The 25,045-nt window shown below is 39.8% G+C and overlaps 1 protein-coding gene across 1 annotated transcript in view; it reads right to left on the bottom strand.

Moving 5' to 3' along the window:
* The window catches only part of LOC122738426 (thrombospondin type-1 domain-containing protein 4-like), a 406,762-nt gene that overhangs the window by 336,541 nt on the left and 45,176 nt on the right, over positions 1 to 25,045 (bottom strand). Inside the window, exon 2 of the mRNA XM_043980469.1 lies at positions 19,066 to 19,179. Coding sequence (XP_043836404.1) covers positions 19,066 to 19,094 — 29 coding nt within the window. The 5' untranslated portion in view covers positions 19,095 to 19,179. The remainder of the gene's footprint in view (positions 1 to 19,065; positions 19,180 to 25,045) is intronic.

Raw genomic sequence — 25,045 nt, 5'->3', positions numbered from 1 at the left:
AATGGTAGCCATCTCTGGGGGGGACAAGAAAAAAAGAAATGTATATAACTTTATTAAATATTTAAAAGGAATAACAAGCTGTACTTAATAGATTTGCAGTTCATGTACAACCATTTTTATTGTACTGTTATAGAAATGCTTGTTTTATTCCATAAATTAAAAATAAAATAAAATAATAATGTAAAAAATGAATCATCTTTGCCACTTTCCCCCAAGCAACTCATCTAAACTCAAAAATAAAACTAACACAAAAAACAATTATAGATTCATGAGCAATCTCTGTGGCACTAAATTCAGAGGAGAGATTGATCTGCATAAGCCACTGCTGTCAGAGAAAGGGAGGTGGAATTTGAGCAGAATTTCAAAGCACAAGTAACATGTGAAAAGGTAAAGAAGAAAGAACAAAGAGGCCATTCCTCACCAGGAAAGCATGAACAAATATACAAAGGTGAGAATTGTCATGGAAAGGATTAGTATGCTAGCCTGATCAAGATGGGGGAATAATGAGAAATAGAGCTGGATAGGCAAGGAGGGGGAATGCCAAGTGAGAGCCATAAAAGCTAGGCAAGCCAACAGAATTGCGACTTGATGTGGTAGGTATGGGGGGGGGGGGCGGAATGGAAGCACCATGATGAAATCTGTATTATTATTTTTTTTTTTTTTGCGGGGCAATGGGGGTTAAGTGACTTGCCCAGAGTCACACAGCTATTAAGTGTCAAGTGTCTGAGGCCGGATTTGAACTCAGGTCCTCCTGAATCCAGGGCCAGTGCTTTATCCACTGTGCCACCTAGCTGCCCCCTGAAATCTGTATTTTAAAAAGATTATTCAGACAGTAGCATTTGCAGAATGGACAGCAGAGGGGAGAGACTAGAGACAGAAACCAGATATAGAAGGCTGCTTCAGTAACACAGGTTTGAAGAGATATGGGTCTGAGCCAGAGCAGTAGCAAAGGAAATGGAAGGAAGCTAGATTTCTGAACAATATTTCAGCAGCATTTTTACCAAGGCTTGGTGACAGATTGCATAAAGGAAATAAAAGACAACAACTAAGTAAAAGATGACACTGTGATTTTGATTCTAGGGGACTAGAAGAATAAAGGGACTAGTGACCAAAGAAGAAAAAACGCTAGAGGGAATGCCAGAATTTCCATATAGAGACCTCCTGTAGGCAACTGGAAAGAAACAATGAAGAGTGAAATGAACAGGACCAAGAGAACATTGTATACAGAGAAAGCAATATTGTTTTAAGACTGTTGTGGGGCAGCTAGGTGGTGCAGTGGATAGAGCACTGGCCCTGGAGTCAGGAGGACCTGAGTTCAAATCTGACCTCAGATACTTGACAAGTTACTAGCTATGTGACCCTGGGCAAGTCACTTAACCCCAATTGCTTCACACACACAAAAAAGACTATGAGAAAATAATGGGATTTGGCAATGGATTTGGATGACGCCAACCAATCACCTTGAAACAGTGTGTAAGGACTGCCTCTGTTCCTGATCTATAAAAAAGCTTCCACAAACAGCTTGCTAAGGAGTTCCTGATTAAGACAGACTCGTTGAGGAGTTTCTGATTAAAGCAGGCTTGTGGAGGAGGACTTCAGGAAGAACCCAACCAAGCTGGAACTCAAGGCTAGGTAGGACTTCTTTTTTATAACCTTCTGAACTCTTTGTAAATATCTGTATGTTCTAATAAATGTTTAATGCCCAAAGACTGGTACTGAAGCCTTTTAATTTTTGGTGACCACAATTAAGATTTTAAACAACACAGTTTAAACGCAAAGGCCCTACCTGGAGATTAATCTAAACTGGTTGAATTAAGTGAGAGTGATTGACTTTGCTGATTAGCCTACTTAAAGTTAATTAGATTATAACCAGGCCTTAAGAAGGTATTGTTTTCAGAAGCTAAGGACTTTGAACTCAACACAAGACCACCTTCAAAGTCCAGTGAACCAATGGATTTGGATGATGCTAACCAATCAGCTTGAAGCAGTGTGTAAGGACCGCCTCTGCTCTGGACCTATAAAAAACTTCCACACTCAGTTTGCTGGGTCAGTTAGTGGTTGAAGCAGGCTCGTGGTGGAGGACTTAAGGAAGAACCAGACCAGGCTGGAACTCTAGGCTAGATAGGCCTTTTCTTAACTTTCTGAACTCCATGTGTTTTCCTTTTACTAATACCTAGTGTCCTTTTCTAATTTAAGGCAACCATACATTTAGATTTTAAACATCACAAGACTTTGAAAGAATAGGTTATTTTGACTATTATAAATACTCAAATTAACTATAAAGGACATATGAAGAAAGACCCACTATCTGCATCCAGACAAAGAACTGATAAACAGAAGTATGTATACAACAATTTTAGATAGATAGATGGATATACCTATTTGTGTCTAATGGCAGCCTTCTCTAGGGCAGGGAAGGAGGGGGGAAGAAAGGAAGGAAGAAAGAAAAGGGAAAAAATTTACATGCTAATTTTGTTGTATGTTTGAAAGAAATAGCAAGTTGTGCATAATAGATTTGCAGTATCATGTGCAATCATCATTTTTATTGTACTATGTTATAGAAATGCCCGTGTTATTCCATAAATTAAAAACAAAATAAAAAGAAAAACTCACAGAAGAAAAGTTAGTCTTGGAAATCTGGATTTTGAAGAAGTAGAGAGGCAATGTTGCACAGTAAATGGAGAGCCAACCTTAAAACCAGGAAGAAGTTGCTTCAAAAGATCCACCTCTGACACATACTGACTTCGTAGTCCTGGGCAAATTATTTAACCTCTTGGGCAATTCTGTAAGATTCTAAATTGCAGAGAAAATGCCCACTTGCATTAATTGAGGGAATTTCCTCACCAGGGAATTCCCTGTACTAATGAAATCACAGATATAATCCCTGTTCCTATCTAGAAAAGAAGGAATAGGTGAAGCCAAGCCAGTTCAAAAAACCTTGATTAAAGAGTCTGCTTAGACTAAAAGAAACAAAGACAAGAGGAGGAAAGGAAGGAGGGAAAGGAAAGGAGAGGAATGGAGAGGAGGGGACAGGAGGGGACAGGAGAGGACAGGAGAGGACAGGAGAGGAGAGGAAAGGAAAAGAAGAGTCCCTACTTTCAATGAGTTTACATTCTACTAAAGGGATATATACAGCTAAGAGGCAGCTAGATGGTGTAGTGAATAGAGTATTGGCCCTGGAGTCAGGAGGACCTGAGTTCATATCTGGCCTCAAACACTTGACACTTACTAGCTGAGTGTCCCTAGGCAAGTCACTTAACCCTGATTGCCTCAAACATCTGGGGCCATCTCCAGTCATCCTGGTATATATCTTGCCACTGGACCCAAATGACTCCAGAGGAGAGAGTGAGGCTGGTGACTTTGCACAGCCCTGCCTCACTTGAATCTAATTTACTGCAAGTCATAAGGTCACTGACATCACCACCTGATGTCAAGGACAAACAACTATACACAGATTAAAAAATGCAAAAGATCTACAAAGTAATCATGTGAATTAGTGAGCATTATCAAATGGAATACATAAGGTAACAGAAGAAGCCTAGAAAGGAAAGAAAGGACTGAGACTTTGGGGTCATCCAGGATAGGGGTTAGGAAGAAGAAAGGGGGAAAAAAGAGCCAGAGGAATAGTAGTTATAAAAGTGGAAATGTTCCCTATCCCAAAAGCCAAAGGGAAGAGGGAATTTCAAAAACGAAGCCTATCCTTAATAGTCTAGCCACAACATCCTAAAAGTCTACAAGATGGGGGATATTAAGTATTTCCTTTGGTGCAAGGGAGGAAAAGGGAAGTTAACAAAATAGCAGTGCTTGCAAACTTTAGCTATGAATTAAAACACATCATATCCCAGTCTAGTTACTTTTTCCCTTAAAAAAATAGTTGCAATGTTTAGCATGAGTATATTAAAACATGGGCTAGACTTTATCTCTGAGGATCAGAGGAAACATTAAGGTCACTGTTTTATAACCAAAATAATTGTGTGCAAACTTTGACTAAAGGATGAAAAAGTATGTGGCAGGAAATTGGAGGAGGGGCAGTCTATGTCTTTTATGTTATTGGGGGAAGTGTTTGCTCTTAGCTTAAAGCTTGACCTTTTTTGTGTATCTTGGACTCTTTTGGCAATCTGGTGAAGCCTAGGAATACCTTATGTGTTCATTGAATGAAATACTAATTTTTAATTAGAATTCAGGAAAAATTAAAGTGTGATTTTTTTTTCCATCCATATTGATGGATACCCTGAAATCTATCCATGGACCCCAAGTTAAGAACCTCGGGCTTAAAGCAAACCATTTTGGGGATTACATTAAGAGGGAAATAAAAGTCAATGATGCTAATTTACCTTGAAAAAAATTTTAAATCAAGCTATTGGGGGCAGCTAGGTGGTACAGTGGATAAAGCACTGGCCCTGGATTCAGGAGGATCTGAGTTCAAATCCAGCCTCAGACACTTACTAGCTGTGTGACCTTGGGCAAGTCACTTAACCCTCATTGCCCCCTCCCCCAAATCCAGCTATTAGGTGTGAGTACCTACAAATTAACATATTTCTAACTCTCCAAAGGAACTCTTGCTGTTCAGTCATTTTTCAGTCATGTCTGAGTCTTCATGACCCCATTTGGGGTTTTCTTGGCAAAGATACTAGAGTAGTTTGCCATTTCCTTCTCCAGCTCATGTTATAAATGAGGAACTGAGGCAAACAGGGTTAAGTGACTTGCCTAGGGTCACAAAGTAAGTGTCTGAAGGCTGCATTTGAACTCGGGATGATGAGTCTTCCTGATTCCAAGCCCAGTGCTCTATCCACTATCCTAGATTCTTTTTTTCCCCTTCTGAATGGAGAAAAATGCAAAGAGTGGTCAAGCTTTCCTATTTTGTTGTGATTTAACCAAAGAAGGTTTCCATTATATTTGCCTGCAAGTATAAAAACACCCTTTCTACCACAGACCGCCTATGGCTGGGTCCTAGTAAGGTTAAAAATATACTAGGTTACAAAAGAAAATACATTAGAGAATAAACCTTTGAGATGATTCATTTGGATCTAGAAGTAGACTTAGAGGTCTCATCTATTCCCACCCCCTCATTCTGCAGAGCAGGAAACTGAGGCCTAAAGGATTAAGCGATTTGCCCAGGCTACTTTGTAGCCAAGTGAGGATTTGAATCCAGTACCAGCATTCTTCTCACTATACCATAGGAAATGGGGTTTCCTATAAATGGAATTAATAGTCACAGCAATCTGTCAGGGAGAAATAATTTTCTGGGCTACAAGAGCAGTGACCCAAGTAATATCATTCTATGGGCTAGAAGAAATGAAGACAATAATAGAGTTATTCACATTTATATAGTATTTCAAAGTGCCTTCTTCCCCACAGCCCTATAAAGTATGCCATGCAAATTTTATTATCCTCATTTTACAGATAAGGAAATGGGCACAGAGATACTGAGTGACTGGCCCATGGTCACACAGCTCATACATAACAGATCCAGAATATGATTTCACTTCTAATTCCAAGTCCAGCTTTGTTTCCATGGCAATATGCTACCTTTGACACTGGAGGCTGTCCCACCTCCATGACACAGTCACTGTGTAAGAATGCATTGTTCCCTCTGCCTACATCTCTCTACCTAGTAGCTTGTGTCTACACTTGAGCATGACTTAAAAACAGGAAATCTGGCCATGATCCTTGATCATCCTTATCCATTTCTGAATCAACGTCTGGGGAATGAGAGTGTGTGTGTGTGTGTGTGTGTGTGTGTGTGTGTGTGTGTGTGTGTGTGTGTGCGCACTCGCGCACTCTAGTGTGTGTTATTTCACTTTGATAGTTTGCTTTGGCAAACGCCAGTGAATTTGCAACGTTTTGACAGGCTGAACTGCTACCAGGTCTTTGGCAAACAAATCACACACTCGAAGTCCAAGTGGTTGGGGAAGCAGCATTCCTACCAGGGCTTTTCTATTCACCTTGCATTCAAAACAGATGAATCTTTCATACATGTAAAGAAACAGATGATTCCCCTGAGGCATAGACCGTATACCATCTGTCCAGCCATTTCCCTGACCTTAAACACTCATTTTTATTTCTTAATGCAGAAAACAATCTTAAAACTCTGTACAAGATATAGTCTTGAGCTAACAGAGTAGCAAAGGCTGAGACTTCAGGCTTCTGTTTTTACCTTGCCTGGAAATTTCAGAGGGAATAGTAAGAGAGAGTACTATTTTGTGCCTCGGTTTACTTTTTTAAAAATTCAAAAAGTTTAAAAGTATCAAATACCAAATTAAAGTCTATAGGGGGAGAAAGAGAGAGAGAGAGAGAGAGAGAGAGTTTTCTTTACTTTGTGGTGAACACAATGTGAAAGGGATTTTGGAAGGAACTAGATCACTAATAAAATTACTCTGAACTTCGAGAAAGAAAAAAAAAGAGCCAAAAGCTTAATGTCAGAGCGGAAACCCCTACCTACTATACTCAAGGGGATCAAAGAATTCTGCTCAACATGCATGTTTATAGTATTAAACTCAGCCCTCTGGCCTCCTCTGACAGTAGTTAAGCCCACATGAAACAAAAGAGATTAGTTATCAGATACACAGCTAGAACATAATGTATTTCTGCACAAAAGACATTTGCAATAGTTTTATCATAACAATTTCTTTCCACAAGCCTTTATGTGTTGCTTTAAGTGGCTTCAATTATATACATATATGTTTGCATAGATAGATACAGCATGTTCCTTAGTCTGTAAGATGAGAAGAAAATGTAACCATTTGTAAGACTAATGAGAGGAAAAACTAACGTTGTAATGACTGAAAAGTAACATGATGCATTAGGAAGAGCTCTGGACTTGGAATCAGAAGACTGGGATTTGAGCTCTTTCTCCCATATCTCCTAGTTATGGGACTCACTATCTGTCTTCTAAGCCTCAATTTCTTCTTCTGTGAAATGGGGATAATATTAGCACCTAACTTCAAAGGCTTGTTATAAGGATCAAATTAAATAATAAAATGAAAAGGACTTTGTGAACTTTCACCATGGTGATTAAGGGTCTTAAATCCATGTCAAAGGATACTCTCCTTAAGGAATTAGTGATGTTTCACCGGGAAAAGAGAAGATCCGGTCAAGGGACCAAATGATAACTACCTTCAAGTATTTGAGGGCTGTCGTGCATAGGAAGGATTAGACATGTTCAACTTGGCCCCAGAGGAGAAAACAAGAAGCAATGATTGAAAGTTGCAAAGAGGCCAATTTAGGCTTGATGCTAGGAAAAAGAATTACAGCTTTCCCTTCCTTCTCCTTGGAGTTGCTCAAACAAGAGGTGAAATAGCCACTTGCAGAGTACATTTCAGTAGGGACCCTTTATGGGTTGAAACAGATAGCTGTTGAGATCCTTTCCAAACTTACATTTCTATGATTAAACGAGTAAGATAGAAATGTTAGCTAATTTTATTATGTTTGTCTCATCAATATAGTCATTAAGTAATATTATCTACAGTTGGACTGATTCAAAACCAGTTCCTCTCTCCCTCTATATCCAGTTGTCTTTCTGCTATAAAACTTATGTCTTATCTAATCTCCTCTAGTGCTTACTCCAGTGTTCTACATATGTCAAGGATATGTGAAGAATCTGTCATGTCTTCAGTGTGGGTACTTCTTCAGCCAAGCAGGTTTCAACCCATTCATATTTAATAGATGTCTCAGTGTTACTTCAGGAGCAGAAAGGTTATCATACAACCCATCCTCAAATGGCTCAAAAGTTATAAGGTTTGTTATGGTCATACAGCTAGTAAATGTCAGGGGTATGACTTGAACTCCAACATTCCTTGAGTTGAAGTCTACCACTCTATCCTCTAGTCATGCTGCCTAATGTAATATGCATTTAATAAGTATCTGTTCCATTCCATCTTCTCCAGAAGATTTCACCTGTTATCCCGACTTTCTCACTTATCTTCAATCTCTCCCTATTTACTGGCCTTCCTCACTCCCTTTCCCATGTCTCCCCCAACTTCAAATAGCCTTCACTTGATCCATCCATCCCCACTAGCTATCTTCCCATATCTCTCCTCCCTTAAGTCACTAAACACCTTGAGATTTTCCTTTCCTTTCACTGTCTTCTGAATCCTCTACACGCTGGCTCCTGATCTCATTCAACTTAAACTACTCACTCCACAGATATGAATGACATCTTAATTGCCAAATCTAATGGTCTTTCCTCAGTTCTCAATCTTCTTGACATCTCTGAAATCTTTGACACTGTTGGTCACCTTCTTCTTGATACTCTCTTCTCTCTAGGTTTTTGTGCCACCGCTCTCTCCTTGTTCTCCACCTATCTATCTGACCACTCCTCAGTCTAATGTACTAAATTTTCACCTAGATTTAGCCCACTAATTGTAGTTGTCTCTTGGCATTGAGTCCTGGATACTCTTATCTTTTCTCCGTGTACTGTTTCTTTCTTTTTTTTAAGATAAGCAATTGGCGTTAAGTGACTTGCCCAGGGTCACACAGCTAGTAAGTGTCAAGTGTTTGAGGTCACATTTGAACTCAGGTCCTCCTGAATCCAGGGCTGGTGCTCTATCCACTGCGCCACCTAGCTGCCCCCATGTACTGTTTCACTTGGTGATCTTACCAACTTTCATAGATTCAATGACCATCACTATGCAAATTGTTCCCAGATCTATTTATCCAGCCCTAACCTCTCTCCCAACCTCCAGTCTCATATCTCCAACTGCTTCTAAATATCTCAAACTGAATGTCTTGTTGACATCTTAAACTTCACATATCCACAATAGAACTCATTATCTTAGCCTCTAACCTATCCCCTCTCCCTATCTTTCCCATTAACATGGAGGGCACCACCATCCTCCCAGTCATTCAAGTGTCATCCTCAAAACCTAAGTGTCATCCTTGATTCCTTATTCTATCTCATCTCGATACCCAATCTGTTACCACGTCTTGTTGATTTTACTTTCATAACATTTTCATACAGGCCCCCCTTCTCTCCTCTGTCGTTACCACCACCTCAATACAGGCCCTCATCATGTCATGCCTGGGCTTTTGCAATAGCCTTCTGTCTAGTCTTTCTGGCTCCAGTTTCTTCCTACTCCCATCCATCCTTCACTCAGTTCTCCAACTTATCTTCCTAAAGTGCAAGTCTGATAATATTACCTTCCTCCTATCCCCTTTCATTAAGCCCTACTGGCTCCCTAGCACATCCAAGATCCAATGTAAAATCCTCTGTTTAGAATGCCTTCCTAAGCTGCCCCCCCTTCCTCCAATTCTCTCCTTCACTGACATATACCAGGTATTTTGGCTTCCATGCTGTTCCTTGAATAAAATGCTCCATCTAACAGCTCTGGGCATTTTCACTGGTGGTCTCCGAGACTTAAAATTCCTTCTCTCTTCATCTCGGCCTCCTGCCTTCCCTGGCTTCCTTCAAATCCCACCTAAAATCCCATCTTCTACAAGAAACCTTTCCTGATGCCCCCTAAATACTAGTGCCTTTCTCTGTTGATTATTTCCAATTTATCCACTGAAAATCTTGTTTATACATAGCTATTTATTTTTGTGGGGCAATGAGGGTTAAGTGAATTGCCCAGGGTCACACAGCCAGTGTCAAGTGTCTGAGGCCTGATTTGAACTCAGGTCCTCCTGAATCCAGGGCTGGTGCTTTATCCACTGCACCACTTAGCTGCCCCTTATACACTGAGTTCCTCATAAGTAGGGACTGTCTTTGTCCTATCTTTGGATCCCCAGCACTTACCCCAGTGCCTGGTATATAAATGCTTGTTGCCTGGCTGCCTAACATAAATGAATTTTCTGGATAACCAAAACTCATCTCTTTAACTTTTAAACATATTTTGATGGAGTTTTTGTCAAAAAAAATGGTTTATGCACTTCCCTTCCATATTAATTATAATATATTACCACCATTTTAATCTTTCCCTGATAATTCAGGGTTATTATTATGACTATCAATTACTATATCCTGCTACAATATAATGAATCCCTGGAGTATATAGAGTTATATTCCCCTAAATTACAAAGTACTAACTTACTGAATGAATTAATGAATAGATAAATAAATGAATGGATGAATAAGTAAACAAACAAATAAATAAATAAAAATAAATTACATAGTACTAGACTGTCACATATTATAAATTCTTTCTGATTTTAATAGTCTGCTTCCTCCTTCAATGTTATGCCATCTATAATCAATTTTGGCTTATATCAAGGTTCCTGACTCTAAAATTCCCCCCACCTCCTCCCATTCTAATCTACAGTGGGTTGAAAAACCATGTAACCAATGTTATTAGCATTATCTAAACTACAAATAAATGGGTTCTGTGATAGGGCCTAGGAAATTGTCTATGAGTAAAGCATGGGAGCTTTAATGTTTTATTTGAGAAGAAACTAATTGTATGTAGCAAAAAGAATGAGTGTCAGAAGGCATGAAGTCTAGTTTTTGCTTTCCTCATGACAAATCATGTGGCCTAAGGCAAGCGTAAATGTCTTCTTATTTGATATCCTCATCTATAAAACATTCTGTCTGTCTCACAGGGTTGTTGTAAGAATCATATGAGATATGGTATATGATAGTACTATATTAATATACGTTATAATTACCATTATCCACTTTGGCTGCTTAGAAACTTTAAAAAAAAAAAACACAACTTTCTTTCTCAATCTTAGCTGTGTTCTGGAGAGAGAAGGATCCTGAATGAGTAGCTTCTAGAAAAGTAAGACATTATTCCTCTTGCATAGTATTATTTGGGATACTCTTCCATCACCTATAAAAGTGCTTTTGTGATATTCATTCTGTCCAATGAGGCACCTTTTTGGTGACTATCAGAAGTCACTATGCAAAAAAGTTAGGAATCAAATGGAGAAAGAAAGAATATAAAAAAGAGATTCCCTCTGTCTTGGGAGAAGAGGATTCAAAGGAAACAAGTCATGGAAGTTCCACTTTCATATAAAAGATAAAGGGAATTGGAAACTCAAGAACCACATCTGAAAGCAAATTGCATTTTGGGTGGTCGCAGGATCACAGAGCTGGAAGGGACATTAGTCCATCTGGTCTAACACCCTTCACTTGATGATGAAGAAACTAAGGCCCACTCAAGCTTGTAACTTGCTCCAGGTCACAGAAGTAGCACAGTTATCCCTTCCATATCATGAGCATTAGGGGTGTGGCACCCCCTTTGATCTGGAAAATCCATATAAAAAATTTGGGCCTTTCTTTAGTACGAGAAAACAAGTTTATTTTTTTTTCCTTTTTCTTTAATGGGATGTTTACAGTACTTTATAAATATTAGGTTGATATTATATAATACTATTCATATCTTTTATGCATTTCTGAGTTTCTAAACTATTTCTGTGTTGTTTTCTAGCCTTCATGTGTCATCACTTCTGCAAAATTGCTAAAAACTCCCATTTAATTTGTTATGCCAACCCATAATATTTTGAGACCAAGATGGGGAAAGTTGTAATGAAAAGGAATAACTGTAAGGATCAAAGGCAGGATTCGAACCCTGGTCCTCAGTCTCTTCCCAAATGAAGGAGAAGAAATACTGCTAGGACAATTAAAAAAACATTTTTTAAAAGTTTAAAACTAAAAAATAAATCTATCACACACTTTAGAGGGAGGTAATAGAGAGATTATTAGGCCTGGAGTCAGGAAAAGTAGGGTTTAAATCTTGCCTTGAAGGGGGAAGTAATGTGAGCCCTGCCTAGAATTTATTTGGCCCTGAGCAAATCACTTCGTGTCTTTGACTTTCAGTTTCCTCATTTGTAAACTGAGACAGTTGAATGATGACCCTTTAGGTCCCTTACAGCTCAAAGTCAATGATTCCATACTCCCTTCATGCAGTCATCCTACAATTCCAGTAGGACTAGCCAAAATGATTGCTACCATGATCCCCACAATATAGTTATAAAACTCAGAGTGCTATAAAGAGCACTCAAATACATTTAATTATTCTTTTTATAGAAAAATAAAATCATTTCTTAAAACTGAAGGTCATGGAAGCAGTTGGATGGCACAGTGGATAGAGCACCGACCCTGGATTCAGGAGTACCTGAGTTCAAAATCCGGCCTCAGACACTTAACACTAGCTGTGTGACCCTGGGCAAGTCACTTAACCCCAACTGCCTCACTAAAAAAATAAATAAATAAATAAAAAACTGAAGGTCATGGAAAATACTAGTGACTAGGAAAAAACAAACCTTATATAAAAATGATTGGTCACATACCCTTCCCCCTTATCCACTCCTTTCTACCTCCTTGTGGGTCATTTATCACCTTTTCTCTCCCCAGACCTACCATTAGATACTGTTCTTATCATCCTTTAACTATAGAGTGGGCCAAAAGTTAAAATATTTTAATAACTTGTTTTTGGTGTTTTTTTGTGGGGCTATGAGGGTTAAGCGACTTGCCCAGGGTCACACAGCTAGTAAGTGTCAAGTGTCTGAGGCCGGATTTGAACTCAGGTACTCCTGAATCCAGGGCCGGTGCTTTATCCACTATGCCACCTAGCTGCCCTTTAATAACTTTTTGAAAATTATTTTTCTTTATTTTTCTCCTTACAAGATTTGATTTTTCACACATAATATAAATTCATTTCCTATATATACTACATATGATGCTATGGTATTATAAATTTAAAACAAAAAATAAATGAGTTATTAAATATTGAAACCCAGTCATGACTTTCGGCCCACCTCTTCATTAGCTGTCCCTTCTTAATCTCATCTTGACCTTCCTTCAGACCTGAGTACCTGAATCTCCATCCTAAATTCAACCTCAATCCTTCCTGGTGTTTGGTTACAGGTCTTCTGCTATAAGATGTAATAATAGTATTTGAGTTGCCACAGACGGCTAGTACAAAGCAATCTGGCTAACTATTTATTCAATTCCTCTCTGTCTACATGCAGGAGAGAAAAACTGGCTTTCTTTTCCACAGGGCTTGGCAGAAGCTACAAAGAGATCAGGGTCACACCATGTGTCTTCCCATCAGGAATGTGAATCCCTATAAATGCTTTTTGTTATTATTTTTGTTGTGTTTTTTTTTTCTTTTCCTGTTAGGGGTTTCCCTGGCAGCCAGAACACAAAGCCCTAACCTGCCTTTTCTATTTGAGGAGGAGTCTCTCGGCTCCAGTGGCATTGATCCTCCCAATTCCTTTTTCATCAATGCTAAATTTCCATACAATTCATCTCCTTAGTAACTGCTGTGAGTTCCCTTAAGTTATTTTTCTCTGCCAGATATCACTAACTCTTAAAAAGGACCAAAATATTTTAAAACCATATTTAAACAAAATAAAACAGTGTAACTCCTCTTCAGATTCATCTGTATTTTAACACCACATAATTACTTCATTTTTACATCTACTGTTGTTTTTTAAATTCTTGAGAGGAAATTAGATTGGGAGTCTGGGAGGCCTGGGTTCAAATCCTACCTCTAATATTTGCTAGTTTTGAGGGCAGCTAGGTAGTGCAGTGGATAAAGCACCAGCCCTGGATTCAGGAGGACCTGAGTTCAAATCCGGTCTCAGATACTTGACACTTACTAGGTGTGTGACCCTGGACAAGTCACTTAACCCTCATTGCCAAAGGAAAGGAAAAGAAAGGAAAAAAGAAAATGAAAAGAAAGTAAATATTTGGGGCCAGCTAGGTGGCACAGTGGATAAAGCACCGGCTGTGGATTCAGGAGGACCTGAGTTTGAATCTAGCCTCAGACACTTGACACTTACTAGCTCTGTGACCTTGGGCAAGTCATTTAACCCTCATTGCCCCACAAAAAAAATTGCTAGTTTTTTTCAATCATGGGTAAATCACTTGATCTCTCTGAGACTTAGTTTCCTCATTTATAAAATAGGTGTTAACAGAACCTTTAACACCTAGTTCACAGGGTTGTTTGTACATAAAGTAAAGTGATTTCGCAATCTTTAACTTGATATATGTGTCATTTGTTGCTGTTTTTATTACTGCTTTTATTATTACTAGTATCTCGATATCAAATCACTATGGTATACTGTGGAAATTTATTTTGATTTGGGGACCCTACCTTTAGGCTGAGATTAGAAAGCCTTAGGCCCTCAGGGTCTCTCCCCTTCCTCCTCAGCTTCAGCTGAGCGGAAAAAGCCCTGTGGGCTATACAAGACACTAGGTCAGACAGCTGGAAAAAAAAAAAAAAGCCCCGGCTCCCTCGGACCTGAGCGGAGCTATTGGAAAAATCCCGGATAGCCTGTGCTGAGGCATGAGGCTGGAGAGCGCGCGCGCACGCACACACACACACACACACACACACACACACACACACACACCAGCTGCAGCTCTGGCTGGCGAATTAGCTTGGTCTGTGGGGGCAAAGGAAGCCCCGAGATTTAAGTGGAGAGAAGAAAAGGTATATATAGACCTGGGAGTTAGAGGAGAGGGACAGACTAGAGGGGAGGACGGACTAGAGGACGGGCTAAAAAAAAGAGGGGTGACTGGAGGGGAGCATGGACAAGGACGGAGGAGAGTTCGGTTCAGAAAAGGAGAGACGGGGCTGACAAGGTTACAGGCCTTAATACAAACCAGGGAAAGTGTAACGTGCCCTGAGGCCGGAGGCGGCTAAGGCCCTTATTGTATTCAAGAAGTTCAAGGTGGGAAAGAGACCGCAGGAAAGCAGTCAGGTTGTACATTTTATTTTCCCTGTATTCTTAATTTTCAACAGTATCTCATAAATAAACTCTGCTTTGATTATTTGGTTAAGAGGCTTTTTAATCTTTATCAATTTGGGAGTGGAGCAGTGTGGTGGAACTTTATAAACAACCCACGTTAAATTAACAAAGTCAGATAGCAAACAGTCAACAGTCCCCAAATAAGTCATCCATAGATCAGTTTAGCCCCCCAAAATTAGCACTAGTTAACAAAAATATTCTAACAATACCCTTGAACCATATCAGACTCAGCTGCCAATACGACCTTAACATGCCCATCTTGACCACATCACCTGCCTATACAATGAACTCTAATGGCTCCTTGGTTTTTAAAGCCCTTCACACCCTGGCCCCTTCCTAACTTTCTAGTCTTCTTTCACTTCATCTCACTGCCACACACACACACACACACACACACACACACACACACACACACACACACACACACACACACTACAGTAGAGTGATGCAGGCCTCCTTGCTCCTCCTGGGACACTATATTCCACATGCAGATTTCATGTCTTTTCATTGACTCTCTCTCATGCCTGGCATTCTCCCTTCCTCATCTCTGCCTCTTAGATTTCCTAGATTCCTTCAATTCTCAATTCAAATTCCACCTTCTTCAAAAAGTCTTTGCCAGTCTCCCTCCATGCTAATGTTTCCTCTCCGAAATTACCTACAATTTTGCTTGTACATATGTTGTATATATATAGTTATTTAAAAGTTGTCTCTCCCAACAAACTGCGCGCTCCTTGAGTATACAGACTGTGTTTTTGCTCTTTGTATCCCTAGCACTTGGAACGGAACCTGGGATATAATAAGTACCTAATAAATGCTTGTTGACTTGACTTCACTTATCCCTGGGACTCTCAAGGACTTGTACATGAGCATCTCTTATTTATATGCAGTGCTAATATTTCGTTTAATTTATTCCATTTTAAAGCGTGCCTTTCCATTCCTATTCCCTAGACATGAGTTTCAGTGCTATCTATGCAGTCAAATTACACTTTATTAGCTATTGTCTACATAGACATCTGTGAGTCTGATTGTTGACCCTCTTGGCCACTCTCTCTGGTAAATTCCTGGGCTTCCCTGCTAACATTCTTGCTATGCTCCACCTCCTATTCTCTATGGTATCTGCCCTAGCAGATGCAGCTGAGCAGTTTTCTCCTTTCCCCTCCCTTTTCTGTTTATGGGAATGATACTTGCACTACCCAAGTCATGGGGCTGGTGTGAAGAACATCTTTGCAAAAAAGCTGCAGCCATGTAATTGCGGTTATTGTCAATTCATTTCTGGGAGCCTCGGGCAATTCTTGTATAGATGCATTGCCACTTCCCTAGGTGAAAAGTATACTATTTGGTGTTCTCTCGGTCTCTCAGTCTCTTCCTCTCCCCCCCACCCCCACACTCATTGATGTAAGGAACTCAGAGCTAACAAACTCCCCCTACAAATATAGGTCTACATCTCCTCTGAAATTGATGGTCTTACAGAGTTTGGGGTGGGGGACAGTTGCCCTGAAAAGTTAAATAACTTGCCCAGGGTCACCATTTATCCACACAAGGATCCATTGTATAACACAGCAGAATGTCTGGCACATGGTTATTGCCATATAAATGTCTGTTGTTGTTGTCGTTGTTGTTACTATTACTACTATTTTAACCAAAGGCCTAGGTCTCCCGCTGCATCTTGGGACATTGCCAGTCATCTTGACCTATGTCTTGCCACTGGACTCGGATGAGTATGGAGGAGAGAGTGAGGCTGATGACTTTGCACAGCTCTGCCTCACTTACATCCAATTCACTTGCAAATTAAGACATCACCCTCCTGATGTCATTGGTTCTCTTTGAGAATGAAGGACAAACAACAATTCTTTTAACTACTCAGAGATCTTTACCTGAAATCTCAGATATTAATCAATTTCTTTGAAATAACTAGCTTTCTCAAGACTGTTGTCAGATTCTTCACTGACACTGATTCCCTACTAAGTATCCCAAACCATATAAATACAATAATAGCTAAGATGTGTGTGTGTGTATATATATATATATACACACATCTTAGCTATTATTGTATTATATATATATATACATGTATATATATAATTGTAAAGTTTACAAAGCACTTTACATATATTATCTTATTTTAGTCTCATAACAACTCTGAGAAGCAGATACTATTCTTATCCTCATTTTACAGATGAAGAAACAAATGCGGAAAGGTGTTAAGTGACTTGGTTACACATCTAGCAAATATCTGTAATCAGGAACTGAGTCTCCCCGACTCCAAGCCCAGTACTCTATCTACTATGCCACCTAGGATACTATTGCTCCTGCAGGATTACAAAACCAAGGACAATCAGGACCTCTCTGGTACCGTTTCACAGTCTAGCAAATACACATCTTGCTCTCCATTGTGACTTCCTGTTTCTAACCCACTTTCCCCCCCATGACCCAACAACTAACCTCTGATCAACAAGCTCTTACTCTAGAAAAGCATAGCACAAGGGGCTGGTCTCCTTTCAAAGATAAAGCACATGAATTATTACAAGAGGTTAACAGATCCCAGTGGCATAAATTTAAGTCGTGGGGCTCCTGTAAAACTTTGTACAGAAGACTCCAGACCACCACTCTCAAAGTGGCCTTTTTTGTAGCTTGTACTTACAACTGCCTACCAGTATTCAAGTTTTGTGAGCCAAATTTGATATTAAACCTTAAACTCTACTTTCCTACCCTTGAATCAAGACCCTAGTTGTCCAATCAATCGGTCTAATATATACTTTATAGTATAAAATGCATTGGACCGTGAGCTAAAAGGCCTAAATGTTTTTCCCCAGCAAGTTATCCATGGAAACTTGGTTGGGGTATTTGGGAGGGGATGAGGGGAGTGAGGGGAAGGGTGGTTGATTTTTTCTAATTACATGGAAAAACAATTTTTAACATTTGTTTTTGTTTTTATTTTTATTTATTTTTTATTTTTTTAACATTTGTTTTTTGTTTGTTTGTTGGGTTTTTGTTGTTATTGTTTTGGTCAGGCAATGAGGGTTAAGTGACTTGCTCAGGGTCACACAGCTAGTAACTGTCAAGTCTATGAACCCAGGGTCCTCCTGAATCCAGGGCCAGCGCTTTATCCACTGCTCCACCTAGCTGCCCCTTAACATTTGTTTTTTAAAATTTTGAGTTCCAAAATCTCTCCCTCCCTCCCCTTTCTCCTTCCTTGAGAATGCAATTTGATACAGATTATACATGTACAGTCACACAAAACATATTTCTATTAGAAAAGGTCTAAATTTAAGATGGGATTTGATCTCTTATTAATTGTGTAACCTGTTTTCTCATCTGTAGGTACACTTCTTGTTATTCAGTCTTTTTTTTTTTTCAGTCATGTCCAACTCTTCATGACCCTGCTTCACGTCTTACTGGCAGATGCTGGAGTGGTTTGCCATTTCTTCTCCAGCTCATTTTACAGATGAGGAAACTGAGGTAAACAGGGTTAAGTGAATTCCCCAGGGTCACATAGCTAGTAACTGTCTGAGACCAGATTTGAACATGAGTCTTCCTGAGTCAGGTAGCTGCCCCCAACTGTAAAAGATCTGGCTTGCCTCCTCACAGGGCTATTATAGGAATCACTGTAGATGAAAGTGTTGTATAAATGATAAAATGCTAGATGAAAGTAAAGTTGCAATACTGTTATTCTTAACATTAATATTGTATATAAAAAAGAATGAGCTACAGTCACCTAAAGCCAACTGCTAAGAAATGTGTTATATTTGTAGACACTATGTTGTGGCAGGCAGAACACCGAGTCATGAGGCCTCAGTTGAAACTCCAACTCTAAAACTATTTGTGTGACCTTCAGCAAAGCATTTAACCTCCCTGAGACTCAATTTCCCCATTTGTAAAACATCAATAATCATATGTGTACTACTTCTGTTACAGCACTGCTGAGGGAACATATTGGGTATGACAGAAGAAATTAAATAGATATGAGTTAGCATGTTGAAATTTAATTTACAAGTAAATCATTCATTCTTAACCCTTTTGGGTTTTTTTGTTTTGGTTTGGTTTTTTTGGTGAGGCAATTGGGGTTAATTGATTTGCCCAGGGTCACACAGCTAGTAAGTGTCAAGTGTCTGAGGCTGGATTTGAACTCAGGTCCTCCTGACTCCAGAGCCGGTGTTCTATCCACTGCGCTACCTAGCTGCCCCCTTAACTCTTTTATTTTAAAATAAATTTTATTGATTTTTAAAATTTTTAATATCACCCACATTTCCCATAGCATCCCTCTACATTCTTATCCCAGACAGATATAATTTATAACAATAAAGGGTGAGGGAAACAGGTCAATAAAACTAACACATTAAAAAAAACCCTGACCCTTTTAGGCCCACTCACCTCAGAAAAATGATGAAATGAGAGATCATGATGTCCAGGAATTGGTGTCTGATAAAGATCAAGGAGCCCTCTTAGCAGTCACAATTTTTCTATGCCAAAAATGATTTTCAAATCCTATGGAAGAAAAGAGTATTATTCTTAGGATCATTGTTCTGGGAATTTTTCAAAAGAAAACTTTGACAACTCCATGGACAGCCCTTAAGACACCTGAAACAAGAAGAGGGAAAGTGTCAGACAGATGACAACCCTAGAGTCAATCCAAAATTCGGCACCCTTCCTATCCCTAGACTTCCCAGCTGGAATGTCTGTCCCTAGGCAAATCTCAGGTTCTCAAGTATATCCAGCATAATGGAAGCATGGGGGGAGGTGGGGGTGGGGGAGAGTGTCAGAGACAGAGAGAAACAGAGAGACACAGAGACAGAAACAGACAGAGAGAAAGGTAGACAGATAGACACAGGAAGACCAATAGATGGATAGCAACAGAGGTAAGTGGTATAAGTTAAGATAATTGCAATTATGGCACAGTGTATTGAAACCCACCTTTAAAGCCAGGGAGAACTGAGCACAACTCCTGCCTTTCCACATACCAGTTAGGACATCCTAGGGGAGAGGGGGTGTATGGGGTGTTCAGGGAGGACTAATACCTCTGGTGTGAGGGCTTGCTGAGCTTTTTTCAGGGCTGTTCATTCACCTTTAGTGTCCACCTGGCACACGACTATCACTTGTGGCTCCAAGAACCTGTAGCGTACACAGCAGTTACACCCTGGCAAAAGCCATCTTGGCAAATGAGCTGCCTATCTTCTTAAATTGTGGGTTGCAACCCCATATAAGGTCACATAAATGAATGTGAGGGTCGTGAAAAATTTGGCAACAGTGAAAGGTTATGTATAACTATTTTATATATCTATATAGCCAGGGTCGTGTAAAAATTTCTCAAGCGAAAAGAGATCATGAGTGGAAAAAGTTTAAGAATCCCTAAGCTAAACCAAGTTGAAGGTAACTAACTGATGGGTCATGGAGACATTGATGAGTTGGGGGAGGGGATGTACTTCACTTCTTCATACAGAATGGGAGGATGAGAACAATTTCTTTGCTGGAACACGTTCATTGGCCATGAAGGTAGCTGAAGCATGAACTGTGGAGTGATTAAAGCTTGGTCAGGCATCAAAGATGCCAAGGTCAGCCACTGCATCAGCCACTTGGTCATGGCCAGTCGACTTGACTTTTGTCCTGCCACTGGACTCTGGAAGAGAGAGTGAGGCTGATGACTTTGTGCAACTCTGCCTCACTTAAATCCAATTCACCCACAAGTCAAGACATTGCCCTTTAATGTCATTGGTCCTCTTCAAAATGAAGGACAAACAACAAGAACAATATCATCCTGGGCAAGTCACTTAACTTCTCAGTGGTTTAGGAAGCTAAGAACATCAATTGAAAAGAAGGTAGCAACATGCATTAGTAGAGGTGATTTCTTTGCCCAGGGATTCCCTATACCAATGAAACTGTAGATCTAGTCTCTATCAAGAATTATTACCATATGTAACAATCCTAGCAACAGGAATCATATTTATTACAGACCTATGATATGCCCAACACTATGGTAGGTAGTGGGGATATTAATACAATAGATGAAACAATCTCTCCCTCCCAGAAGTATACAATTTAATGGAGGGACAAGAAGGAGGTATATAGATAATGATATATACATCTATGTGTAATGCATGTACAATATTTATGATGAATTATATGTGATAAATATAATTATATATCTGATAAGTATAAAGTAAATAAATACAAATAAATGCAAAGACATTAAATACACATAATGGGGGTAGAGGGCAATGAAGACCTAGTCCTTGTAACATGTACTATCTGCTCTGCTAGTACTAAACCCCTAGGAAACCAGGTGTCTTTTTCTTATTGGTATCCCTAGCTCTTAGCCTAGTACCTGGCACATAGTAGTCACTTAATAAATGGTTACTGAGGGGGCAGCTAGGTGGCTCAGTGCACAGAGCTCCCGCCCAGGATTCAGGAGAACCTGAGTTCAAATCCGACCTCAGACACTTGGCACTTACTAGCTGTGTGACCCTGGGTAAGTCACTTAACCCTCATTGCCCCACAAAATAATAATAATAATAACAATAACAATAATAATAATAATAATAAATGGTTATTGAATTGAATTGAGGTTTGGTAAAGCAGCCTGATGAAAGAGCCCTTCCTCTCCCTGATTCAAAGCATATGAAAGTATCCTGACCATTTTCTTTTAGTTTATTGCAGGTGGTATTAAAAGCCTGTTAATCCGGCTGCTAATCCAGAACCAAGTGTAATGGCTACAAAAGAACTGAGAAATTCTTTCTTCTGCACTTCCTCATAGAGCAAGGGCCTCGGGACCTCTCTTTGCACCTTTTTTTGGGGGGAGGGGTGTCACTCTGTGGTTGTAAAAGTATCCTGCTATGATTTTTCCTGCTTAAATTGTGTGGGTTTCCCCCCTGTTTTTAGGTAGATAAGCAACAGAGGTAGAACAAACTGGGTTATGGCTTTGCAAACTCAGAAAGGTCCAAAAAGCCACCAGAAGTCTAACTACTGCAGTTTGTAGCAGAATCTGCTGCCGGTGAGAGGCCAGTCCTGAAGAGAGACCAGCTTGACACAGCTCAGGGATGAATCAACCCAGCAGTCAAAAGCTGTCCACAAGGAAAGGACATGAGACTTAGGATAAATCAGAAGGAGTTTCTCCTGTAAGAGGCAAAACCAAAGATGACCAAGTAACAGGACAGAATCAAGGGACTATTAAAGTTTAGATTGATCTATTAGATATCAGGACAGATATACCTAAGGAATAAGGGGAGATAAAAGTCTATAGCAGGAAAGTCAATTACACATGGCTGCTACCTGACAGGAGCTAGGCAACAGAGATAACCCCAAAGGTCAGGACCATCATTTCAAAAAAGAATCCACCTCTACTCTCAGGAATATGACAAGCATCCAAACTTTGCCCACCCCATCCCAAAAAGAAACTGTCCAGTTTTCAAGTTAACACCCCATCTATCCTCTATAAAAGCTTTTGCCTTCTCTCTGTTCAAGGAGGAGGATGCTTCTAAGCCCTCTTCCCCAAGGAGTGAAGTTTCTGACTTCCCACTTGGTCACTTTTCTTAGTGCCAAATAAAAGACCACTTTAATTCTAACTGGATTATGTGCAAGAGTGTAATTCTTGGTTTTTTGTTGTTGTTGTTGTTTTTGTTTTTTAGTGAGACAATTGGGGTTAAGTGACTTGCCCAGGGTCACACAGCTAGCAAGTGTTAAGTGTCTGAGGTTAGATTTGAACTCAGGTACTCCTGACTCCATCTACGGCACCACCTAGCTGCCCCAAGAGTGTAATTCTTTATTAAGGAATACCTAAGGACCACTACAACCCCTCCCCCCCCCACCCCCTTCCCCTGCCATGATAGAAGCAACTATCTATCAGCCTTGCCACAACCAGAGATGGCGGACAGGGTTGGGGGGAAATATTAGTATTTACCAATTTATGTTTGAATCCACTCTCCCTAGAGAACAATGAGGTAGAAGCTAGTGGATTTGTGGTTTTGGAGAGTTGGGGTTTTTGTTGATTTTTTTTAATCTATATCTTTACTATATCTTCTCAGTTTTGTTGTTTAGTGGTTTTCAGATGTATGCAACTCTTTGTGACCCCGTTTAGGGTTTTCTTGTTAGAGATACTCGTGTGGTTTGCCATTTTCTTATTCAACTCATTTTACAGATAAGGAAATTGAGGCAAACAGAGTTAAGTGGCTTGCCCATGGTCATATAGCTAATAAGCATCTGGGGCCACATTTAATCTCAGGAAGGTGTGTCTTCCCCATCCACTGCACCACCTCTCTGCCCAGTAAGTATCACTTTATAAAGTTAATTAAAGCCAATTGGATAATTGATATTAATCAGAGATCAACTAGTAAAAACTATATTGGATCAGCAATCACTAGATAGATAATATTGAGGTGATAGTAACTCAGGGATGGTATTTGAAAGAATACAGTGAATGGTGGCTCATAAGCAACAATATTAGAGAATCATCCCCACACCTTGGGATTACCTCTAAAACTTTGAGGGGAGGAGCAGTCTTGATTTGGGGGCCCAACTGTCCAGGAACAGAGAAGGGTAAACTGTGTGAAATCCAGCAGATAGGTTAAGAAGGATAGGGACTAGGATTTTTTAAAAGGCCATCAGATCTAGAAATTAAGATATCGCAGGTAACTTTGGAGAGAGCACTTTCATATAATTATTGATGTCAAAAGCCAGATTCCAAGGGATGAGGAATGAATGAAAGAAGTAGATATGCCCAAAGAGCTATAAAATTGTGCATACCCTTTGATCCAGCAACACCACCAATAGGTTTATATACCAAAGACATCCCAAAAAGAGAAAAAGATCTATTTGTACAAAAATATTTGTAGCAACTCTTTTTTGTGGTGGCTAAGAATTGGGCATGAGAGGAATGCCATTAACTAGGGGAATGGCTAAACAAGATGCGCTATAGGATTGTAACAGAATATGATCACGTACATGAAATGACAAGCAGGATAATTTCAGAAAGGCCTGAAAAGACTTATATGAACTGATGTATAGTGAAGTGAGCAGAACCAGAACATTGTACACAGTGACAGAAGTACTGTTCAATGGGGGCGGGGCGGGGGGAGAGTTAAGTGATTAGCCCAAAGTCACACACAGTAGTAAGTGTCAGAGGGAAGATGTGAATTTCTAACTCAAGAGCTACTCTTTTTCCACTATGCAAATTACAAGAAAAGAATGTTGCCTGTACCATCAGGTAATGTCACTAGTTAGAGCACTGGCCTGGAGTCAGGAAGACTCATGTTCAAATCTGGTATCAGACTAGCAGTGTGACCCTGGGAAAGTCACTTAACCCTCTTTACCTCAGTTTTCTCATCTGTAAAATGATCTGGAGAAGAAAATGGCAAACCACTTCCAGCATCTTTGCCAAGAAAACCCCAAATGGGTTCACAAAGAGTTGGACACAAGTGAAACGATTGAACAACAAAGGTCACTATTAGTTGTTTTGGGGGGAACTTTTTCCCATATGAGTGGGGGATGGGAATTCCATTTTATTGTAGTAGGGAATAAAGAAATACCCTTTACTAAAGCAGGTTGGCATTTATTCTGTCACTTAAAAAGTTGCCTGAGGCACCAGGAAGCTAAGAGACTTGCAAGATCATACCTCCAATATGTGTCAGAGATAAGACTTGAACCTTGGTCTTTCTGACTCAGAATCCATCTCTCTTTCCATAAGACCACACTGCCTAACTGCTTTTTCTTTTGTTATTAGGGAAGGTTTGATTTTGGGGTTTGTGAGGATGTGTGGAATACATGCAGAAATGAACAAACAAAAGGAATAATGAATCTTTTCTTAAGATGAGTGCTGAAAGTAGCCAAGACAGGCAACTGTGATAATTCTCAGAATCTGAAGAAGTTAACAATCCCAGCCCTTTCATTTCCTTTCTTTCTTTTTTTTTCAGGGCAATTGGGGTTAAGTGACTTGCCCAGGGTCACACAGCTAGTAAGTGTTAAGTGTCTGAGGCCGGATTTGAACTCAGGTACTCCTGAATCCAGGGCCAGTGCTCTATCCACTGTGCCACCTAGCTGCCCCCCTCTCATTTCCATATGCAAGTGGAGATAGCCATGAATATCTGGTGAAACACAGACTTACAACCCCCATAAACAACTGGGAAATAGTTAAGCTGCTCATAGACCTTTTCACTCAACCTCTAACTCCATAGTCCTGAACAGTATCAACTATGCCAAATGAGTAGACTAAATTCAAAGGCCCTCACCTAGCAGAATTTCACAGCTGGTTGATGAGAACTGCCTCTACTCAATTGTAAGATATTTAATAACACCGGAAAGCATCTTGTGGGAAGCTCAGTAGGAACAACATCAGATGAAAAGAAATGAGAATGAAAGAAATGCA

The sequence above is a fragment of the Dromiciops gliroides genome, chromosome 2 (genome assembly GCF_019393635.1).
Source record: "Dromiciops gliroides isolate mDroGli1 chromosome 2, mDroGli1.pri, whole genome shotgun sequence".
Taxonomy (NCBI): Eukaryota; Metazoa; Chordata; class Mammalia; order Microbiotheria; family Microbiotheriidae; genus Dromiciops; species Dromiciops gliroides.
The sequence above is the reverse complement of the archived record's forward strand: the minus strand, read 5'-3'. Positions and strand labels throughout refer to the sequence as shown.